General features: G+C 56.3%; 1 protein-coding gene across 7 annotated transcripts in view; it reads left to right on the forward strand.

Annotated features, from left to right (window-relative positions):
- The window catches only part of DNMBP (dynamin binding protein), a 32,674-nt gene extending 14,165 nt beyond the window's left edge, over nucleotides 1-18,509 (forward strand). For 5 of the 7 annotated variants that reach the window (XM_080597029.1, XM_080597031.1, XM_080597030.1 and 2 more), the window contains exons 5-17: nucleotides 10,742-10,929; nucleotides 11,535-11,634; nucleotides 12,314-12,461; nucleotides 12,821-12,838; nucleotides 13,445-13,644; nucleotides 13,986-14,116; nucleotides 14,361-14,465; nucleotides 14,685-14,813; nucleotides 15,241-15,573; nucleotides 16,004-16,186; nucleotides 16,264-16,462; nucleotides 16,559-17,013; nucleotides 17,318-18,509. In XM_080597029.1, coding sequence (XP_080453155.1) covers nucleotides 10,742-10,929; nucleotides 11,535-11,634; nucleotides 12,314-12,461; nucleotides 12,821-12,838; nucleotides 13,445-13,644; nucleotides 13,986-14,116; nucleotides 14,361-14,465; nucleotides 14,685-14,813; nucleotides 15,241-15,573; nucleotides 16,004-16,186; nucleotides 16,264-16,462; nucleotides 16,559-17,013; nucleotides 17,318-17,503 — 2,375 coding nt within the window. In that variant the 3' untranslated portion in view covers nucleotides 17,504-18,509. Of the gene's footprint in view, nucleotides 1-51; nucleotides 2,873-10,741; nucleotides 10,930-11,534; nucleotides 11,635-12,313; nucleotides 12,462-12,820; nucleotides 12,839-13,444; nucleotides 13,645-13,985; nucleotides 14,117-14,360; nucleotides 14,466-14,684; nucleotides 14,814-15,240; nucleotides 15,574-16,003; nucleotides 16,187-16,263; nucleotides 16,463-16,558; nucleotides 17,014-17,317 lie in introns of those variants that run through there. The other 2 variants (XM_080597033.1, XM_080597028.1) reach the window with 2 other exon arrangements.
- Nucleotides 18,510-18,867: the final 358 nt, after the last annotated feature.

Below are 18,867 nucleotides of genomic sequence, written 5' to 3' on the forward strand. Positions count from 1 at the left end.
TCTGAAAACCCAAAGGTACGATACAAAGATCAGTGCTGTTAACTCTGTTATACTTCATAATACAATAGATAAAGTGGAAACATACATCTCCCACAGTCCCTTCCCCAGCTTCTCCCAGGAGCTCTTACAGTGCAGTTCTCTTACCAAAACTCATGATGCGCAGGAAATGTGGGCACTGCGTGCGGGAGGTGGAGTGAAATGTCAGCTCATGCCTTGGGATTACTCACTCCGATTTCAATGCCTCCAGCCTCCCACTACTTAATCAGCAGTGTGGGGCCCGGGTGCTTTGCTGCAGGATCGTGTGTGATGCAGAGCACACGGGAGCGAAGGATGATGTCAGTGCGCTGGGGAAACAGGGTAACACGCAGCCTCCACACCAGCGGGGTGTGAGAGGGATGCTTAGAAGATTCGAGGCTTGGAGTTAGGAAGAGGCAAATCCGGGATGGATCTTTCTGGGACACGTCTCCTGCTGTCTCACTGCTTCCTGGCAGAGGAAGGTCCTGCCGAACTTGTTGGTTACTGAAACTGAAAGTTTTAGGCAGGAACTAGCGCACTGGCTTGAGACATCCTGCCCATCGAGTTATCCCCTTACTAGTCCCAGAGGATTTTTCAGCCCTTCAAGAAACATGAGGAGTTAGAAGAAGCAGCTCTGGTCCTATGATCAGTGTGTCCTACCTAAGGGCACGAAGTAGGGCTGGCATAGTCCTGGGGGAACCCAGCCCATCCGTTTGTCCTCTGGGGAGCCAAATGAACAGCAGAAAGTATGTGTCCTTCTAAAATATGTGTTTAAAATGTGCAGGTTGCTTCTCGGCATGTCTTGTGTGTACACTGAAGTTATGCTGATGACCAGACTTGGGCAGGATTAGTGCTTGCCCTCCTGCAGCTGGAGTAGGAGGGTGTGTTGGTTTTAATTTTGCCTTCTGCCAGCTGGAAACACCAGTTGTGCATACGAATGCTACAAGAACCTGAAGCATGGATGACCTCCATGGACTCTCCTGTCTGTTCAGGGCACGTTGTGGTCATCTCTTGGTTTCTCATTGGAGCTTCTGTGTTTGGGGTATGGAAAACTGGGGATATGTTGAACCCTGTAGTGAGAGGAGTTACTGGAGCGCATGTTTCTTTAGCCTCCTGGAAGCTCCTGTTGTGTGTTGGCACACGGCTGCGGGTGACTGGACTCCGTGACCCAGACGGTGCCTTCAGGCCCCTTCCTCGGCTCTGCCCCAGGGCTGCTCACCTCCTGCTGCTCCTCACCTGTGCGTGAGGGCTGGCAGAAGGACGGGGCCCGGCACGAAGGTGTGGAGCACAGGCAGGAAGGTGTGGAGGACAAGGTTGCGTCGCTTGGGCTCCGTGCTAGCTGCTGGAGCTGGCAGGGCTGTGGAGGCAGGGGAAGGAGATCCGGTGCTCGATAACTGGGCCGTGGCTTCCAATGATCTCGCACGCACCTCTTTCCCTTCCCCGGGGACGTTGGTCTTAGGGCACGGCCTGGTGGTGCCCCACTGCGCTGCTTTTCCCTGCCCCGGGGAGGCTGCTGGCTGTGGCGAAGCCGTGGAGCCGGTTTGTGCAGCGAGAGCCTCCCCGCGGCCTCCCTCCCTCTGGGCTGGTTACTGATTACCTTGGGCAGCAGGTGGAGGAGGCTGGGGCTCTGAGCCATTGGGCACGGCCCTGTCGTCGTACTCTGCGGGCTGGTTTCAGGAAGTGCTGGTCGCCTTTCACCTGGGAAGAAAGCGCCGGAGCAGAGGGGAGAAGCGGCGCCAGCCCCAGCCGGGGCTCAGGGAGCAGGCGGCACGGGGGTCGGCACCCGTGCCGCACCCCAGGAGGACGATGTGCACTTATCCCAGGACGAAATACGGCGTGGAGGATCCGAGGCAGGATCCTCGGCTTCTCAGCTGGGAATACGAGGACTGTTGCGCTGCGAGGAGAGAGGGCGTCACCGGGGCGGACGCGCTGCTCAGGGAGGCTCGCTGGGATGGGAGACCCAGGGCGAAGAGGCAGCACTCAGACTGCGAGGGAGCAGACAGAGGCTGGGGTGATTATAGGAGAGAGGAGGGCATCTCCGTGGACGAAGAGAGCGTGAACGGAGACTGCGAAGGCTTCTGGAAGGAAGATTACAAGTACATGGACTGCAGGAGAACAGACAGGGCTTGGAAAGGCAAAAGCCAGGACACAGAGGACAGAAACTACAGGGTGAACGAGAGGGAGGGCGTTCAATACAGAGACTGCAACTCCGGGATAGGAGAAGGGCGGTACAGAGAGGACAGAGTACCTGGGAGGTATAGGGAGGGGGGAAGGCGGTACAGAGAGGATAGAGGCCCTGCAGAGTCCGGGGAAGGGGGAAGGTGGTATAAGGAGGACAGAGATCCTAGGGACTACAGTGAGGGTGAAGGACATTATGGGGAAAGGGAAAGGCAGCGTAGGCAGGACAGGGGCTCTAGAGGGTACAGGGAGGAGGGAAGGCAGTACGTAGATGCCAGGGACCAGGCAGCCCAAGAAGACTTTGAGCAGCATAGGCAGCCTAAAGGCCGTGTCATGCACCGCAGCGATCCAGCTGGAGGCTGTGAAGCTCCTGCATTTGCAGCCTGGTCCTCAGGAGACAGCAGCACAAGCCTGGAGTCAGGCTCCTGCTACAGACAGTCAAGGACATGGGACACGGATTGCAATGGCTGTGGGGAGCCAGAAGGAGCAGCCCTGGATGCTAGAGCAGAGCGCTCGAGGGTACGCACGGGCCGGCCAGACTGGAGCCACATCTGGGAGGCGGAGGCCGAGGAAGGCAACAGGACGGGCTCCTTGCTGCAGCGAAACAGTTTCTACAGGAGGACGGCTCCCAGCACCCTGCGGCACTCGGAGTTTGTACAAACCAGGAAGGAGAAGCGAGGTAGGCAGGGAAGTGCTTGGGAGTTGCCGGTGCGGTGGCCCCGGGGCGTTCCTTGGCCCTGCCCTAGCGCCCAGTCCCACTGCTGACAGCACGGCCGCGACAGTCGGCTGCAAGCAGCTTTGTGGGGGTTGCCCTCTTGTTGCAAGGTCATGAGTAGATGTTGGGGCAGGGACAGCGAGGCTGGGTGGAGGGAGTGAAGGAGCCCACCTTGGGCCTGACCTCCCCGGCAGGTAATGGTGTCTGAGGACCTGTTGGCTGCTGCGCCCTTTCTGCGTCCAGCTCAGGCACCTGTACGTGAACTCTCTTTGAGGGGGGTTTGAAGTGTGGAGCAAACAGCACAGCAGTGCAGCAGCCACCTAGGTGGCAGTGCTGGAGGCTGCGGCTGGCTATCAGCTTACAAAAAAAATCTGTTCTCTGGAGGTATTTGATTAAGCAGGTTCCGCAGGCTGCATTTCTGCGCTCTCGGCTGCCCTGGTAGGGTGGGACTTTGCTCGGTTGTGTCCCCGGGGCAAGGGAAGGGAGCGGTTTTGCAGTGCCAGGAGGTTCAAAGGGCAGCTAGGAGGGGCCAGGAGCACAGTGAGGAGGGAAGCAGCCTGCAAAGCCCTGGGAGGCTCAAAATGGGGCAGGGGCTGGCCTGTGGGAGCTGCGTCTGGGGAAATACTGCAGTCAGCTCCCAGCTGGGCCTGGGGAAACCACACACCGTGCTCCACCGCTGGTAACACAGCAGGACAGGGAGCAAGGAAGGCTCCAGGTGTCTTCTAACAGTGTCTGTCTATCCTGCAGCCTGTTTCTGGCTGCAGGTCCCTGCTACGTTCCTCTTCAAGCCCCACTGGGGCCCTGGCCAGCATCAGCAGCACACCTCCTCAGCAGATGTGCTTAGCCCCTGTAGCTGTACTGCCTCTGTGTAAGACCTCACCAGCACCCGGGAGCCTTCCCAAAAGTCATCCCACAGCGCTTGGCAGCGGACACCCTCCTGTCCTGCTGCTAGGAAAAAGTCTGCTCTGCTTTTCCCTCTCTGTGTACCTCTAGGTGCTTTTTACAACACTGTCTGCTTCTCTCCTAGCCTCCTCCTCCTATCCGCAGAGTAGCAGAATTCAGGACTTGGAAGCCCTGTTAGGGATGACATGGGGACATCTTTTCCACCAGCTGGGTTGTTACACTTCTCGCAGATTTCTCTGTGGTGCAGCGCAGTGACAGCTACTTGGTTAGAGCATCTCTTCCGAGAGGAGGCTCAGATGCGTCTGCCTGATGCTCCAACAGAAGGAGACTCCTCCTGACATAGCGGTGCTGCTTACTCACCATCCCTCTTGAGTGTTTTGCATGCTAATGTGTTGTATTTCAGCTCTCAACCTGCAACCTTTTTCTGCTAAATTACAGCTTTTTAGTTGATGGTATTTTTTTTCTCAGGCAGGTACTGTAATTACCAGCCTTCGGTTCAACCAGTAATTTTTCAGTCTTCAGGTCTGTGTAATTAATGGTCTTAAAATACTCATGGCACAGACTCACAGAAAGACCTGTCAGTGTTTATTCTTCCTGATCTTCACTTATTTTTCAGTTCTTACTCTTAAAATAGTGGACTTCAAAGCAGCAGGGGACATCCTAGGTGAGTGTCTAGGTTGCTGCACTCCTGTCCCTTGTCCCAGATCCCCACACACACTTTTGCTGCACTCTGGGAACTTTTGCTGAGTTTTGGCTGACCTGAGCAGAGTCACTAGTCCCAGAACACAGCCCTGCGTGTGGCTGCATTTCTTATCCTCATTAATACATTAATGCATTTGTCTGTGTTAAACCTACTTGGTTTGAGTGTTTCCATCTTGTTCAAAATACCTTGGCTCAGTTAGCGACTAGTATGTGTAATCCTTATTTGCGATCCTACGAAATCAATGTTCAGTGATTTCCCATTTACTTTGAAAATATTATAAAGGATCAACTCTAAATTCAGTTTGTGGAGAATGTGATTGGAAATGCCCTCTTTTCTAGATATTCTCCACTGGCAATGGGTTTTTGAGGTGCCAGTTAGCAAGGTCTTATCTCAGCTTTTTAGGTGGAAAGAAACAGAACATTTATTGTATAATTTTGCCTTTTCACCATCTTATCAAGAATGTTACTCTCTCTGCTTATTACAGGATTAGATCATTATAAGTATTTCTTTTGTCCTGGGTGGAAATAAAATTGGATTATAAAGTAGCACTTTATTCCCTCATTTAAAAAACAAAACCTGAATTCTTAATTCTGCCATCCATGGATTTTTCTTGATGTCTTTCTTCTAATTTTTCTGTACTTGAAAGTTCACCCAATATCTATTGTCTATTGTATGTTTTTCTGTATTCATTCATGTGTTTGTATTTGCTGCCTCTATCGAAGCACAGGCCCACGACAAATTTTCCATCACTATTGTTCTCTTTCTTGATTGCATAACAGTGTTTGTTTGGATTATCTGCTTAAGACATCCTTTTAAAGAACTTCCAGTTTTCATTCTATTTTCTCTTGCTGTTTTTGCTCGCAGTCGTTTTTTTATCGATGTCCTGCCTCAGCGTTGGAGTCCATGGTAGCAGAGGGCAGCCAAGAGGCACGTAAGGGCAGGGAAGGCAGGGACAGCCGGGAGGGAGATGTCCTGGGAGGACCATGAGAACCCTTGCCCGTCCCAGGGCTTCTCGCCTGTCTTTGTCAGTGAGCGTCTTGTTAGTCCCCATCCTCCAAGGTTTGAGAGTGCTGTTTGCTCCAGCAGGGAGCCCAGCAGGGCCCCATAGCTCACCTGTGCCACGGGACCTCCGAGGCCATGTTGGGGGAGCCACCAGGCTCTGCGTGGGACACCTTTGAGATGAGACCTTCTGGCAGCCCTGGAGAAGTGCCCCAGTCTGCTCCTGTTCAGCTCATCCTTAGGGTTTGGATTACTCTCATTGCTCCTAAGCAGTGAGCCGCTGAATATATTCAGTCTGTTTCTTTCGGAGCAGTAGATATATTGTGCCGAGGACTTACTACTTACTACCTGTGTCCAGAGCGAGAGTTTTCACCCCAGGCAGATCCTGCTCCTGGCAGGGAGCTCAGCCTTTCGCTCGGATTAATTATTCCCCGCCCTAGTTTCATCCCCTCTCCTCTCTTGCTAGGCAGTAACCCCTCCCCTCCTGGCGTCCACATACCTCAAATATTTGCAGCTGGTTTGTTTTGTCCTGAGTCACTGCCTGCCTGTGCTGGGCCCTGAGCCTGGGGCTGGACTCTTGCAGGCGGGTGCAGCTCCGCTCGGAGGCTGGCGCCGAGCGAGCAGGCGCAGGGCTCGTCCTCGGTGCAGAGGCTCCTCGGGCTCGGCTCAGGAGGCACAGGCAGAGGCAGCGGGGTGCCCAGCCGCAGCCGTAGTGGCCGATGGACAGCACATCCCTCTCCGGACAGGGTTAGCAGCCTGGGCCCTCGAGGCTGCGCCGCGGGAGCACGGGGTGACGGGGGATGCTGGCAGGTGAGCCCTGGAAAGGAGAAGCGGGGAGGCGACGCGGCCCTCTGGGAGAGCTGCTGGCCTCCGCGGGATGGGTGCAAATCCTGCTGGGTCCGGTGCTCGTGGATTAACTCTGCTCACAAAGTGGGGCAGGGAGCTACACTCTTAGCTGTGCCTGTGCTCACACCGGCAGCTCGGTTATAAGAATTGGACATTTTCTTGCGGTGGAAGAACATCAATGAAAGTGGCATTTCTGAGACAAGCAGCCTGAGCCGTGTGATTGCAGTATTAAAAGCATGATCTCCACGGGAAGGGCGGAGGTGGGAGTGTGCTCCACCCCGACACCTCGCTGCCTGTTTGCCAGCAGATGGGTTACACTTTGCCCTTGGGCCTCCCGTGCATCAGCGCGTGGACCAGCAAGGCTCAGAAGCAGGCACAACTGGGAGACTGCCGCAGGCTGCCAAAGCAACAAAGAGAGCTAGTTTGTCACAAATACCCAAAAGGGATAGAGAAAAAAAAAATGTTGTTAGGGATTTTCCTTTGGAGATACATATCGCAGAGCTCATGCGAGAGCTGGAAGAGAACAAAATTTGAGTCTCTAAACGTTGTGATTGAGAACACTGTTTTTGGAAGAGTATTTCTGAATGCTCTTTTGGCATCTGTATCATGGGTAAACATGAATTTGTCACTGGACTGGAATTTGGTGGCTTCATTAGAAATACCAGTAGCATTCCTGCAGAGTAACGGAGACCAATCCAGCTGTGGTGTGTGTCTTGGGGCCTCCAGAGTTGATGGCTTGGGTAGAGCGGTAACATTTGAATGGGGATTTGTTAAAAAAGTATTTATTAGATGACCAAAACCCACAGCTGTGAAAGAGGGTGAGTTTAATTAAATGCTTAATAAGCCTCATTTAAGGATTACTGCAATTAGACATATACAAAAATGTAACAAGCAAAGAAAAAGAAAATGACGGCAATCAAAAGAGATTATATAAAATACAAAAAGGGGAGATTTTAAATACAACAAGTCCTACGAATTGTCCATACCAATAAGGTGGGATTGCCAAGTATTAAAAAAAATATGTATCTGTATTTGTATTTTTTGAGCTCTGAGTGTTTGGAAAGAAGCAGGATGGCATTTTGAGTTCATGGCTGAAGGAGGATGCTGGGCTGGTGATAAATGGCAAGAGTCATAAGAGCCGTCCTCTGCAGCTGCCTTGTTTTTAAATAAATCTTGAAGTATTCAGAAAGGGCAAGAAGGCCAGAGGGGAATTAATTTGTTTGAGTATTCGGAAATCACAGGCACAATAATGGAAACACTGACACAGTTTAAGTGGGTGGAACTGGCAGACAGCATCGCGCCAGGTCAGGCAAGCTGCACTAATGACCATTATGGGCTTAAAACTTGTGCAGGAAAGGTTTTAATTTTCCTTCCCCGGACAGGCATTTGAGACCTGCAGAGGAAAGGTGTTGTGGAGCTGGAGACCTCAGGAGTGTCAGCCAAAGCCTTGCCTCAGGGTGCCTGATGGAGGTTTTTGTGATCGGGGTTTGCTCGCTGGAGTGTGGGGAGCCGCCCTGGTGCTGGGGATGCCCAGCTCCGCTCCGGTGATCTGGAGCCAGCCCCACGGCGTGGGTGCAGAGGGGACATTGCCCTGCTTGGGGCAGGGCTGTGCAAGGCAGGGCTGGCAGAAGAGGCGCCTGCTGCTCCTGGAAGCCTCCCATAGCTCTCCAGCACAGAGCTGTTGGAAATGGCCAGGAGCAAGGATCTGAGGACCTGGTTTGCCCAAGCAAGAGCTTCCTTGCAGTCAGACTTATTCCTGCAGCCACCAGATAGCTACAGCTGAATGAGGGAGCACAGCAGGATTGTTAGGCAATGTGGTAAAGTCCGAGATTTCCTGTGCAAAGTTCAGGCAGGGTGATTGTCACTTCGCATGTGGATAAATGCAAATTTCAAATCTTTGGCCATTGTAAATTTAATCTTTCCCTTTTGAACTTGAATCAATTTAATCTTTCCCAGGAGTTGGATTGGGTGATCCCTGTGGGTCCCTTCCGGCTCGGGATATTCATGGGTCATTTCTGGCTGTTGTTGAATACAGGCTCATTTTCAAGACTTCCTGGGGCCACCCCATGCTTTGTCAGCTCATTCAGTATCAGCTCACACGCACACCTTGCCTTGGTTTCACTCACCTGTTTACATTTCAGTTAACACCTTCGTGCTTCTTCCATGTTGCCCTGCCACTTGAGTTTGCTTTCCTGGAAAACAAATGACATTCCTTTAGAAAAAAAAAATCCTCTTTAAAATAACTCATTTATTGTTTCTGTTTCTCTACTGTTCGTGAGCTAGGAGCTGCAGAGAGCTGCTGGCCATATTTTCTGAGTTTCTGTGTCCTTTTTTTGTCTGGTGTTGGGTTCACACTTTGAGCACTGTGGCCCTGCAGGACACCTTTGTGGTGTGTTTGCAGAGGACCCTGCAGGGTAGGGCCTGGTCTGTAACTGAGGCTTTCCAGATGCTGTGGAAATGCAAACAGTGAGTAAATGTAAAAACCGGCGTCTGCTCCCCATCCCTCCTCACAGGCTCCTGCTGCGTTTGGTGTGATAAAGCTGGCTGGGGAAGCCGAGGCAGCCATCGGTTTAGGCGATTCGATTTCCCATCCGGCATTCACACCACTGCTGGATACGGTGGTTACCCTGCGGGGCCCGGCAGCCCCAGCACCTGGTGGTGGGGAGCACTGGGGTCTGCAGGGGCTGTGCGGTGGGTGCCAGGCCCCTGGATAACGCGGAGCCTCCCAGGGCTGGGGCTGGTGTCAGCGCCGTCTTCCCCCCACGCTCGGCCTGCTGTTGCCTGAGGCTTGCAACCGGAGAGGTCAGCGAGGTGGGGATCTGGACGTGCCTGTCCTGCAAAAGTACTTGTACAAATATCAGAGCTGGGGGCCTGTCCACAGCCCTGATAAAACCCCGATGAAATGCAGCAGCTGGCGATGCGTGGGAGACAGCTGGAGTTGAGGAACATTTGTCAAATCGGCTAATTGCCGAAAACCACGGATCCGAGGCAGGCTGGGGTGTGCCGCAAGGGGCTGCGAGCCCCGTGGGTGCCAGTTCTGCAAAGCAGCAATGAAGTGCAGGAGGGCTGAGTTTCTGGGCCACAGCCTGGCTGGGGGGGCTCTCCGGCTGAGTTTGGGGCGTGCTTTTGCTGTGTTTCTGGCCGGGGGGCACCCGGTGGAGCAGCAGGCAGGTGGGTACCGAGTTGCCGGGGGCCCAGGAATCCGCTGGGATAAAATGTCTGAACCTGAATGAAAACGGGAGGGGGCCGGGCTGGCGGGGGAGCCGCAGGTGGGACCGAAAACCAGGAGGAAAACCAGCAGCCTGTGCCTGGGATAGGGAAGAGGAGGAGGGCGGCGAGCCCCCAGATGTGGGGCTCCCTGCGCTGCGCTCCCCTTGTCGCACGCCAGCGGTTTGCCAGGTGGGGAGACTGTGAGGGGACAGTGGGCCTGGGCAAGGGGCACGTCCCTGGGCTGTGCTGGGGGCACCGGGCCCTCCCTGGCCTGGCACCCACCCGTGTCATTGTGGGGTGCATGCGGCTGCCCCGTGCCTCTGCCCCGTGCAGCCCACACTGTCCCCCCGCTGCCTGCAGCTTCGCCAGGGCTCGGCCTCGGTGCCGGCCGTGGGTCCTGGCCGCCTCGGTCCCACCCGAGCAGGGCTTTCCTGGCCTTGCACGAGTGCTTCTGGTCACGGTCCAGCTCCAGGCTTTGCCGCCGGCAGCCCCATTGTGGGTGCCTGGAGGCCTTTTCGGCTATTCAGATGGAAATGCCCCTGAGCTGGAAAATGGAGACCCTGTTCGCAGCCCCAGGGGAGGGGACAGCCGCCATCGCCAGGCTGCCACAGCCAGGCCCCAGCCGGCCGCCGGTCGGCAGCTCCTCTGCTGGGGCAAGGGGGCGAGGAGGAGAGCAGGGCTCAGCCCCACCGAGAGTTTCCTGGGGCAGCGGAGTTGGGGGCAGAGGAAGGAGAGGGGTGTGCGTCGGGATACCAGGGCCCAGCTGGCGTCACAGGCCCGGGGCAGGTTTGTGTGGCTTGGTGTCTGCTGGCCCCCATGCCAGGAGCAGCAGGGAAGTGGCCGGTGAATATTTGGATTACCGCAACTGAAGTTTTGGCGGCAGGAGGGCAGGAGGCATGGGGTGGGCAGGGACAGGCTCTGCAAGCTGTCCCTGTCCTGCAGCACTCAGCACTGGGTCCCCAGTACAGCGGTACTGGTGCTGTGAGGGCTGGTGGTAGAGGCAGGCTGTGGGAGCAGCCGGGGGCAGCCTGCTGGCCCTGCTCTAACCATCGTGTTTGGCAGTCTCACAGGTTGTGGGTGCAGTTCAGCTGCTGCTTGTCTCCTGGCCTTGCCTAGCGAGGGTCAGGCCAGGCATCCCTGAAGGACGCTGATCGTGCTTGTCTGTCTTGCAGAGATGACCCTCCTGTCCTCCCAGACACCATCCCTGGAGACGTCCTCAGCTGCCAGCGAGAGCCCAGAGCACAGGATGCTGGAGAAGAGGTCCAAGGTTATCGAGGAACTGCTCCAGACAGAGAGGGACTACATCCGAGACCTGGAGATGTGCGTGGAGAGGATCATGGTGCCCCTGCAGCAGGCACAGGTAGGAGTGTGGGGGCAGGCTACAATGTGGCATTAATGGGGTAGGGTGAGGATACTGAGTCTGCTTTGTTCTTGGAGCAGCAAAGGAACCCACAGGGGAAATTCAGATATGCTGGGGGCAGCAGGATGATTCATGTTGCTCCTTGTGCTCATAGAAATATCCCATTTGTTTTGGTATCCTGCTGAGCTCTCACTGTTGCTGAGAGCAAGAAACCTAGCAGCAAGTATCACAGATTAATTTCCTGGGTGGAGCGGGGAACTGTTCTCCTCTTCATTTGTATTGTAGGTTAAATTCATTGTCATGAGAAAGAAAATACGGGGTCTTGGCATCGTGACAGAATTGGTGGGAAGAGAGGGAGAATGTCAGGTGAACAAAGGCAGGGATGAAATTGCTGGGAAAGAGGAGTAGTAGTACACATAAGGAGGGAGAATTTCAATGCACAGGGAGGACGAGGGAGTGAGTACAGTCACTGTGGTGGGAGCAGGCCAAGCTGGGTGGCTGATGGGGAGCTGAGGGCTGATGGGTTGCAAGAGGGCAAGGGATGGCTGTTGGGTCTGGCTGGGACGTGTTCTCCCATCCAGGACATCTCTCTTTCCATTCCCCAGATGCAGAGTGTAGACTTTGAGGGTCTTTTTGGAAACATCCAAGTGGTGATAAGCTTCTCTAAGCAGCTGCTGTCCACCTTGGAGGCTTCAGATGCCATTGGTATGAACTCTGCTGTTGCCTTTTCTCAGCAGGATGTGGTTTGCTAGTGGGGTGGCAGAACAGAGCAGTTTAAATCCTGGGAGAGTTTCCTCCCGGCTGGTCCCTGTCAGTGCTCATCAGTCCACTGGTGAAGCCATGAAGACCTGTGTTGCCCCGTGGGTCACTCCCTGTCCTTCCCTGGCTCCTTCCCCGAAGAGTGCCCCACTCCTCACACCTGCACAGCCAACTCAGGCCCTGGGCAGCCCGTGCCTTTGTTCCCCATGTGGCTTTCCGCTCCCAGTGCCACCGACCAGTCACCCCCTGGAGAGCTGGATAAGGTTGAGGTCTCTCTGCCTGTGGTTCCTGGGGTCCCTTTGTGGCTCCTCAGCTAGGTAAACAGTCCCCTCAGAGCCTGAGTGAACATGTCCTGGTGAGTTATCACGACATGCCCTTGGTGCACAGCTTCCCATTTCTGTCCCCAGTTGCCCACACCACCTGGTCTGTAGTGACAGTGAAGCACGCAGGATGGGTGGGCATGGTGAGGGTGACAAGGAGACATCCTGGGTGCTCCCGTAACAATGTCCTCTCAAGCTGTGTGTGTGGAAGGGGGGCGCAGAGTGTCTCACCATGAATGCAGCATGGTTGTGGAAGGCAAGGGGGGCCTGGAGACAGTGACGTCCCACTTTGCTGCCGTGTGCAGGGCCGGTGTTTCTGGCACAGCGTGCAGAGCTGGAGAGCGTCTACAGGGTGTATTGCCAGAACCATGATGAGGCCATTGCACTGCTGGAAACTTACGAGAAGGATGAGAAGATCCAGAAACTACTGGTGGACCTGCTGGATAGCCTCAGGTTGGAGCCTCTTGCAGTGGTGGCCATCAGGCTGGGGTAGGGGGTTCACTCCTCAGCGTCCCTGCCCCTCTGCCCCAACGCACAGGGGCTGGGACACCTGTAGCGCCACCAAAGTAGGGAGAAGGCAGCATGCCCTGGGTTTAAGGTTCTTATTCCCCAAGCGCTGCACCACCATGGCTGGTGAAGAAATGAGCCACTTTGCCTGCCTCGGCATATGCCACGTCTCCAGCTGCCACGGGACAAAGCTGCCATGGCAGCATCACTGTCACTGTGGGAGGGTGCTGGCTGCGGGAGTGCACGCCTGCTGCACCGTTAACCTGTTGCTTTTCTTTGCTTTTTGGCACTCTGTGGGCCGGCAGGAGCCTGTACAGTGAGTGGTAAGTGCCTCCTTCCTGTTAGTCCCCGCTTGCCCGTCTGTCTTGGCCTGGCTGCTCCCTCGTGACTCACCTCCCGCCACCGGCTGGGCGCATGTCTGGGGGTCCTGCCTGCGGCACGGTCGCAGCAGTGGCAACGGGTGGGCTGTACAGTTAGGTGGTGAGGCGAGGGGAGGTCTTGGGCTGAAAACAGGTTTGGGGAGCCACCAGCCCCAGGGAGGAAGGAGAGCCCCGTGCTGGCTGCGGTCCTGAGCACAGTCTGCCTTGCATTGCGGGCCAGATCCAGCAGTAGGGTGGTGGGATGGAGTCTGAGGCAGGTGGAGCTCTGGTACATTCGAGGCTGTACCTGTGTGGGGTCCCACAGTGGGTCTGGTGATGGAGAGGATCCTGGCTGGGAAGAGGCACCTGGTTTTAGTGAGGTCTGGAAACCTGGGGCTGATCTGAAACCACTGCGGGTTCAGGAGCACAGTGGGTTTGGAGGTGAGGGTGGCCTGACTTAGGAAGTACGGTGGATTTGGAGGTGTTGGTGCTCTGGGTCTGATTGGGGTCAGTTCAGGGGGGCAGAGCTGGATTGAAACCTGTTGCATCTTCTTTGTCCCAACTTCCCAGGGGCTGCACAAACTACATTAACCTGGGCTCCTTCCTCATCAAGCCAGTGCAAAGGGTGATGCGGTACCCGCTGCTGCTGATGGAGCTGCTGAGCGCCACCCCTGAGTCTCACCCTGACAAGGCTCCGCTCACAGCTGCTCTCCTTGCAGTCAAAGAAATCAACGTCAACATCAACGAGTACAAGCGTCGGAAGGACCTGGGTGAGTAGCTGGGTAGAGCTGGGGTACAAGGGGCAGGAGCTGGGTATATTGGAGTCTGTCAACTGCATGGTCCTGGAGGGAATCTGACCTCAATAAACTGCGCCCTCACAGCAGTGCCATAAGAGAGCTGCTTTTAAAAATCTAAGCATGAGATACAACACGCAAAGGATAATGTAGTACACATCTGACATGAGCTGTTTCTTGTGATACAGTGATATGAAATGTATGCAATTGCTGAATACATAGCCATGAAATGCAAACAAGAATGATAAGATGAGAATATGTATTTAATGTTAACATTGTGCTGATAAGGGTTCTGATTTCTACTTCAATCTTTTTAGTGCTGAAGTACCGGAAAGGGGATGAAGATAGCCTCATGGAAAAGATCTCCAAGCTCAACTTCCACTCTATCATCAAGAAATCCAACCGTGTGAGCAGCCACCTCAAGCATCTCACGGGCTTTGCACCCCAGGTAATGTGCATCACCTGCCAGGTACACTTACACCCTGTGGTGCTCAAGGAGATGGTGATACCTGCTGACTCCCCACATCCCTTCCCCAGGGAGTAGTTCTCATCCAGGCCAGCAAGGCAGAGTGAGCTTAGGTTCTGAACCACCCGTCTCTGCTCCCTGGCTTGTGGGCAGGAGGCCCCACATCTCCCACTCCGGGAGGTGCCTGACTCCTGCATTGCCTCCCTTGAGCCCTTTTCTCTCACAGCTGAAGGATGAAGCCTTTGAGGAGACAGAGAAAAATTTTCGGATGCAAGAAAGGCTGATCAAGTCCTTCATCAGGGACCTTTCGCTCTACCTGCAGCACGTACGGGTGAGTGTGGGTGTGATGCCTGTGGGGCTCGCCATGTGCTGCCGCTCCTGCCTGCATGGTGCGTACCTGCAGTACCACGTGGCAATGCTTCTGCCCTCAGCCCTGCCTGAGGGTTGGCCTCTGGGGGTCTGGGCTGCCCCAGGAGCGTGAGCCTGCCCTGGGAGCCCTGTTCCCCTGGGTGGCAAGCGTGGCTGTGCTGACTGCGTGTCCCTGATGCAGGAGTCAGCCTGCATGAAGGCGCTGGCAGCGGTCAGCATGTGGGACCTGTGCATGGAGAAAGGCAGTGGGGACTTGGACCAGTTCCAGAAAGTGAACCGGCTCATCAGCGACCAGCTCTTCTCCAACTTTGTGAGTGAGCCTATGTCCTCGCGTGCTGCAGGCACCCCTCTGGGGCTCTCCCACCCATGGGTGGCTGCACGGGTAACGCAGCCCAGAATAGGTGTGAGCACCCCCATTCAGCTCTTGCCTCCTGAGAGCTTTGGTGGCTGTGGGTTGAGGTTGTGCCTTGAGCATGCCTGTTAGGTACACATTTTTTTCAGCCCTGCCAGAAGCGTAGCATTCTTCCTGTAGCGTTTTCCATGCTAGCACATTTATGTAGGGTTATTGCATAATATGTGTTGGACGGGACCTCTGGAACTCTGGTAGGGTGCCATCAGGGAGGTGGACCCTGTGCTGTCCTGGGGAGGTTGTGTACCAGAGGGTGAGCTGCTGGTGTTCGAGGCATGTGAGGAGAGAGCTCCTCATCTCACCTGCTCCCTGCATCTCTGCCCACCAGAAAGAGCGGACGGAGCGGCTGGTGAGCTCGCCGCTGAACCAGCTGCTGAGCATGTTTGCGGGGCCTCACAAGCTGGTGCAGAAACGCTTCGACAAGCTCCTCGACTTCCACAACTGCACAGAGCGAGCGGAGAAGCTGAAGGACAAGCGAACGCTGGAGGAGCTGCAGTCGGCCCGCAACAACTACGAGGCCCTTAACGCCCAGCTGCTGGACGAGCTGCCCAAGTTCCTGTGCTTCTCCAAGGAGCTGTTCGCCAGCTGCGTGCGGGGCTACGCCGAGGCACACTGTGACTTCGTGCGCCTGGCCCTGGAGGAGCTGAGGCCCCTGCTGTCGGTGGGTTCCTGGAGCACAGACAGTGCTCCAAGCTCAGTGCAGCACTAATCTCTGCGCAGGGCTTGTCCCCGAGCTCTCCCACACTGCTGCTGCTGTTTCAGTCCCTAAGTGCCTCAGGGAGGGTTCCCATGGGATTCTGTCAGGGCAAGGATTGTCTAATCGAGATGGGGTTGTGTGGGGAGCTGGTCGAGGTGGGACTTGTGCTCTTGCTGCTCCGGGAGCAGTGGCAAGACAGCATTTGCCTGGGAGAACCTCAGCCTGGGGATCACGCAGAGCTGTATCCAGACAGTGCTGCAGGTCTGGGCCTGATGGAAGTCACAGGCAGGGCTCAGAGCCCCTTTTGGCCTGGGACTTGGCATGGTCGCTGCTGTAGCTCTTGGCTACTTTTGGCAGTAGCTTCCATCTAACTTTGACCTTGCTCTGGTTTCAGTTGCTGAAGGTGTCTGGCCGGGAGGGGAACCTCATTGCCGTCTTCCAGGAAGAGCACAGCCGGGTCCTCCAGCAGCTCCAGGCCTTCACCTTTTTCCCAGAGTCCCAGGCAGCTCCCAAGAAGCCTTTTGAGAGGAAGACCATGGAGCGTCAGTCTGCCCGGCGGCAGCCGCTCGGTGCCTTGGTGAGTCCCCTCTGCCCCGTGTCGGGGCTCACCGGGGAGCCTGGGACACCGTTCATGCCTGCCTTGTTCCTCTGCAGCCCAGCTACCTCCTGCAGTCGGACGACATCCGAGCTGCCCTCCTGGCCCGCTATTCCCCCGACAGCCTCTTCCAGGCAGAGCGCAATTTCAATGCTGCCCAAGACCTGGATGTCTCGCTGCTGGAGGGAGACATCGTGGGGGTCATCAAGAAGAAGGACCCCATGGGCAGCCAGAATCGCTGGCTCATAGACAATGGGGGTAGGTGGCTGCTCCTGCCCTCGGTGCCTGCTGCGACTCCCCTCCTCTGGTCCCCCAGGTCCCTGATCTGAGCTCCTTTCTTCTCCGTCTCCGCAGTGACCAAGGGCTTTGTGTACAGCTCCTTTCTGAAGCCCTACAACCCGCGCCGCAGCCAGTCGGACGTCTCCGTGGGCAGCCACTCTTCCAACGAGTCCGAGCACAGCAGCTCCTCCCCGCACAGCAGCACCACGCTGACCTTCAGCCCCAGCGGGGCAGCCGTGGCCTTCACTCAGAAACCCCTGCAGGACTCTGCCTCCCCAGGAGACCCATACCAACCCCCACAGTCCCCTTCGCAGACGGACTCCCCCTCTGTGCCCCAGCTCAGCTCTGGTGACAGGACGGAGAGGCCGGAGGCTGGTGTGGTGACATCTCCACGCCGCTACAGCCGCCCTGAGCCAGGCTACAGCCCCGGCCCTCGCAATGGGCACCCCGCCAAAGCACGGCTCAGGCCTGTGTCCTCGGTGGAGGACAGAGACTCCGGGCTGGAGAGCAGCGAGTCAGAGGGCAACCAGGTGAGCTCTCAGCTGCCCGGGGGGCGGGGGGTGCCGAGGGCCGACCCTCCCCTCGCTTGGGTGGAGGCTGAATCGTCCTGGCCATGACGAGGGAGAGGAGTGAGGTGGAGGTTGCTCTGTTGCAGGGGGCTGAGGAGGAGGAGACGTGCAGAGCCACAGACCAAGGCTGCAAATGGGTGGGCGGGTGGGGGCAGCTCTGGCTGTGCCTCGGTTTCCTGCAAAGCGTTGTGCACACATCCTGTGCCATGCAGCATCGAGGCTGCACTGAGTGCCTGTCTGACCGACGCCTCCCTCTGCCCGGCAGGTCTATTACGCGCTCTACACCTTCAAAGGCCGAAACACCAACGAGCTGAGCGTGTCAGCTAACCAGAGACTCAGGATCCTGCAGTTTGAGGACATCACAGGCAATCGAGAGTGGTGGCTGGCCGAGGCCCACGGCAAGCAGGGCTACGTGCCCTCCAGCTACATCCGGAAGACGGAGTACACGTGAGACAGGGGCAGGAGCCCCCACCCTGTGCCTTGGGACTGCCGGGGGCCCTGCAGCCTCCGCTGCTCACCCCAGGGGGCTGAGGCTGTGCCTCCTTGCAGCCCTGCAGTGCTTCCAGCCCCACCGCGCTGGCTGCCATGGGCAGGAGGAAGCGTGGGCTGGCAGGGCAAGCGGCTTGCCTGAGGGCAGGGGTGAGTTGCTGTCACCCCGTGCTGTTCAAGCCTCCTGCCTCCAGCCAGGAGCGGGGGAGCAGAGCATGGGGCCATGCCCCAGAAGGGAATGACTCAACCGAGGCTGAGCTGCTGTGGATTTTGACTGTGAAAGTCTACTGCTGAGTCCATCTTTAGCGTTAAAAGCAACCTGTGAACGCATTCCCAGTGCCTTCTCAGCAGCAGCAGGAGCCTGGTCTATCCTGTCTGTGCGGGACCTCAGGGTGGGACGTCTGTGCTGGCCTGAGGAAGCTGCTCTGAGGATTGCTGTGAGTAGTTCAGCTTCAGAGCCCAGCCTTCAGGAGCACCCACGGCAGAGCCCCGATGGGTGCTGTGTCCATGCGCTTGTTCTCCCAGGAGCTGGGGCCTCTCTAAGCTTTTCTAGCTTAGAAATAGAAACCCCTATTGGGGGGGTTGTCCAGGCTATTGGGTTCTCAGCTCCCAGAAGAGTCATATACCCTGAACACCATCTTCCCTTGTCAGCACAGTGCCTCCAGTGTCCCAGACCCGCCTCTTTGGTCTAGCAGGGCTGCTCTGCGGCAGGGCTGAAGGCAAAACACAGGCTGTCCTGCAGCCTCATGTTCTGGGGCTCTGACCAGGAGTGCCTCACCTGTGCCTGCTGCAGGGCACTGGAGATGGTGCTTATGTTCTGGGAGGGATGCGGTGCCCTTTGCAGGGGTGGTGTGTCTTATGTGCTGCTGCCATGCCCTGAAGGAGGAAAGCTCCCTTCTCCTTGGGGCAGTGTTTGTGTCCCCTGTACTGCTGCTCTGTAAATAAACGTTTGCCCTTGTATACAAGAAGCACCTGTGCAAGTGTCAGGAGAGATGAGAGGAGTGCTTGGTGCGTGTGTGGCTGTGCGAGTGGGGCGGGAGCAGAGCTCACAGACCTCATGTGCATCTTGCAGGGCCATTTCCCTCTCGGTGGGGTGCGGCATGCTTCTGTCCTGGTGTTTTGTGCCAGCCGCAGCTCAGGCACTAGTAAAGCCTCACAGCAGAGGTCTTCATGAAGATGAAGGGATTGCCCGTGCTGTGCTACGTGACTCAGCTGGCGCTGAGAGGCTTGCATCCCTCCTGCTGTTTGCTCTGCTGTACCTGTCTGGGCCAGTAGGCAGCGCACACTGGCAGGGGCTCCCTGCATGCTGAGCCAGCAGCCATCAGT

This window comes from Anser brachyrhynchus (genome assembly GCF_964034855.1).
Source record: "Anser brachyrhynchus genome assembly, chromosome: 6".
Taxonomy (NCBI): domain Eukaryota; kingdom Metazoa; phylum Chordata; class Aves; order Anseriformes; family Anatidae; genus Anser; species Anser brachyrhynchus.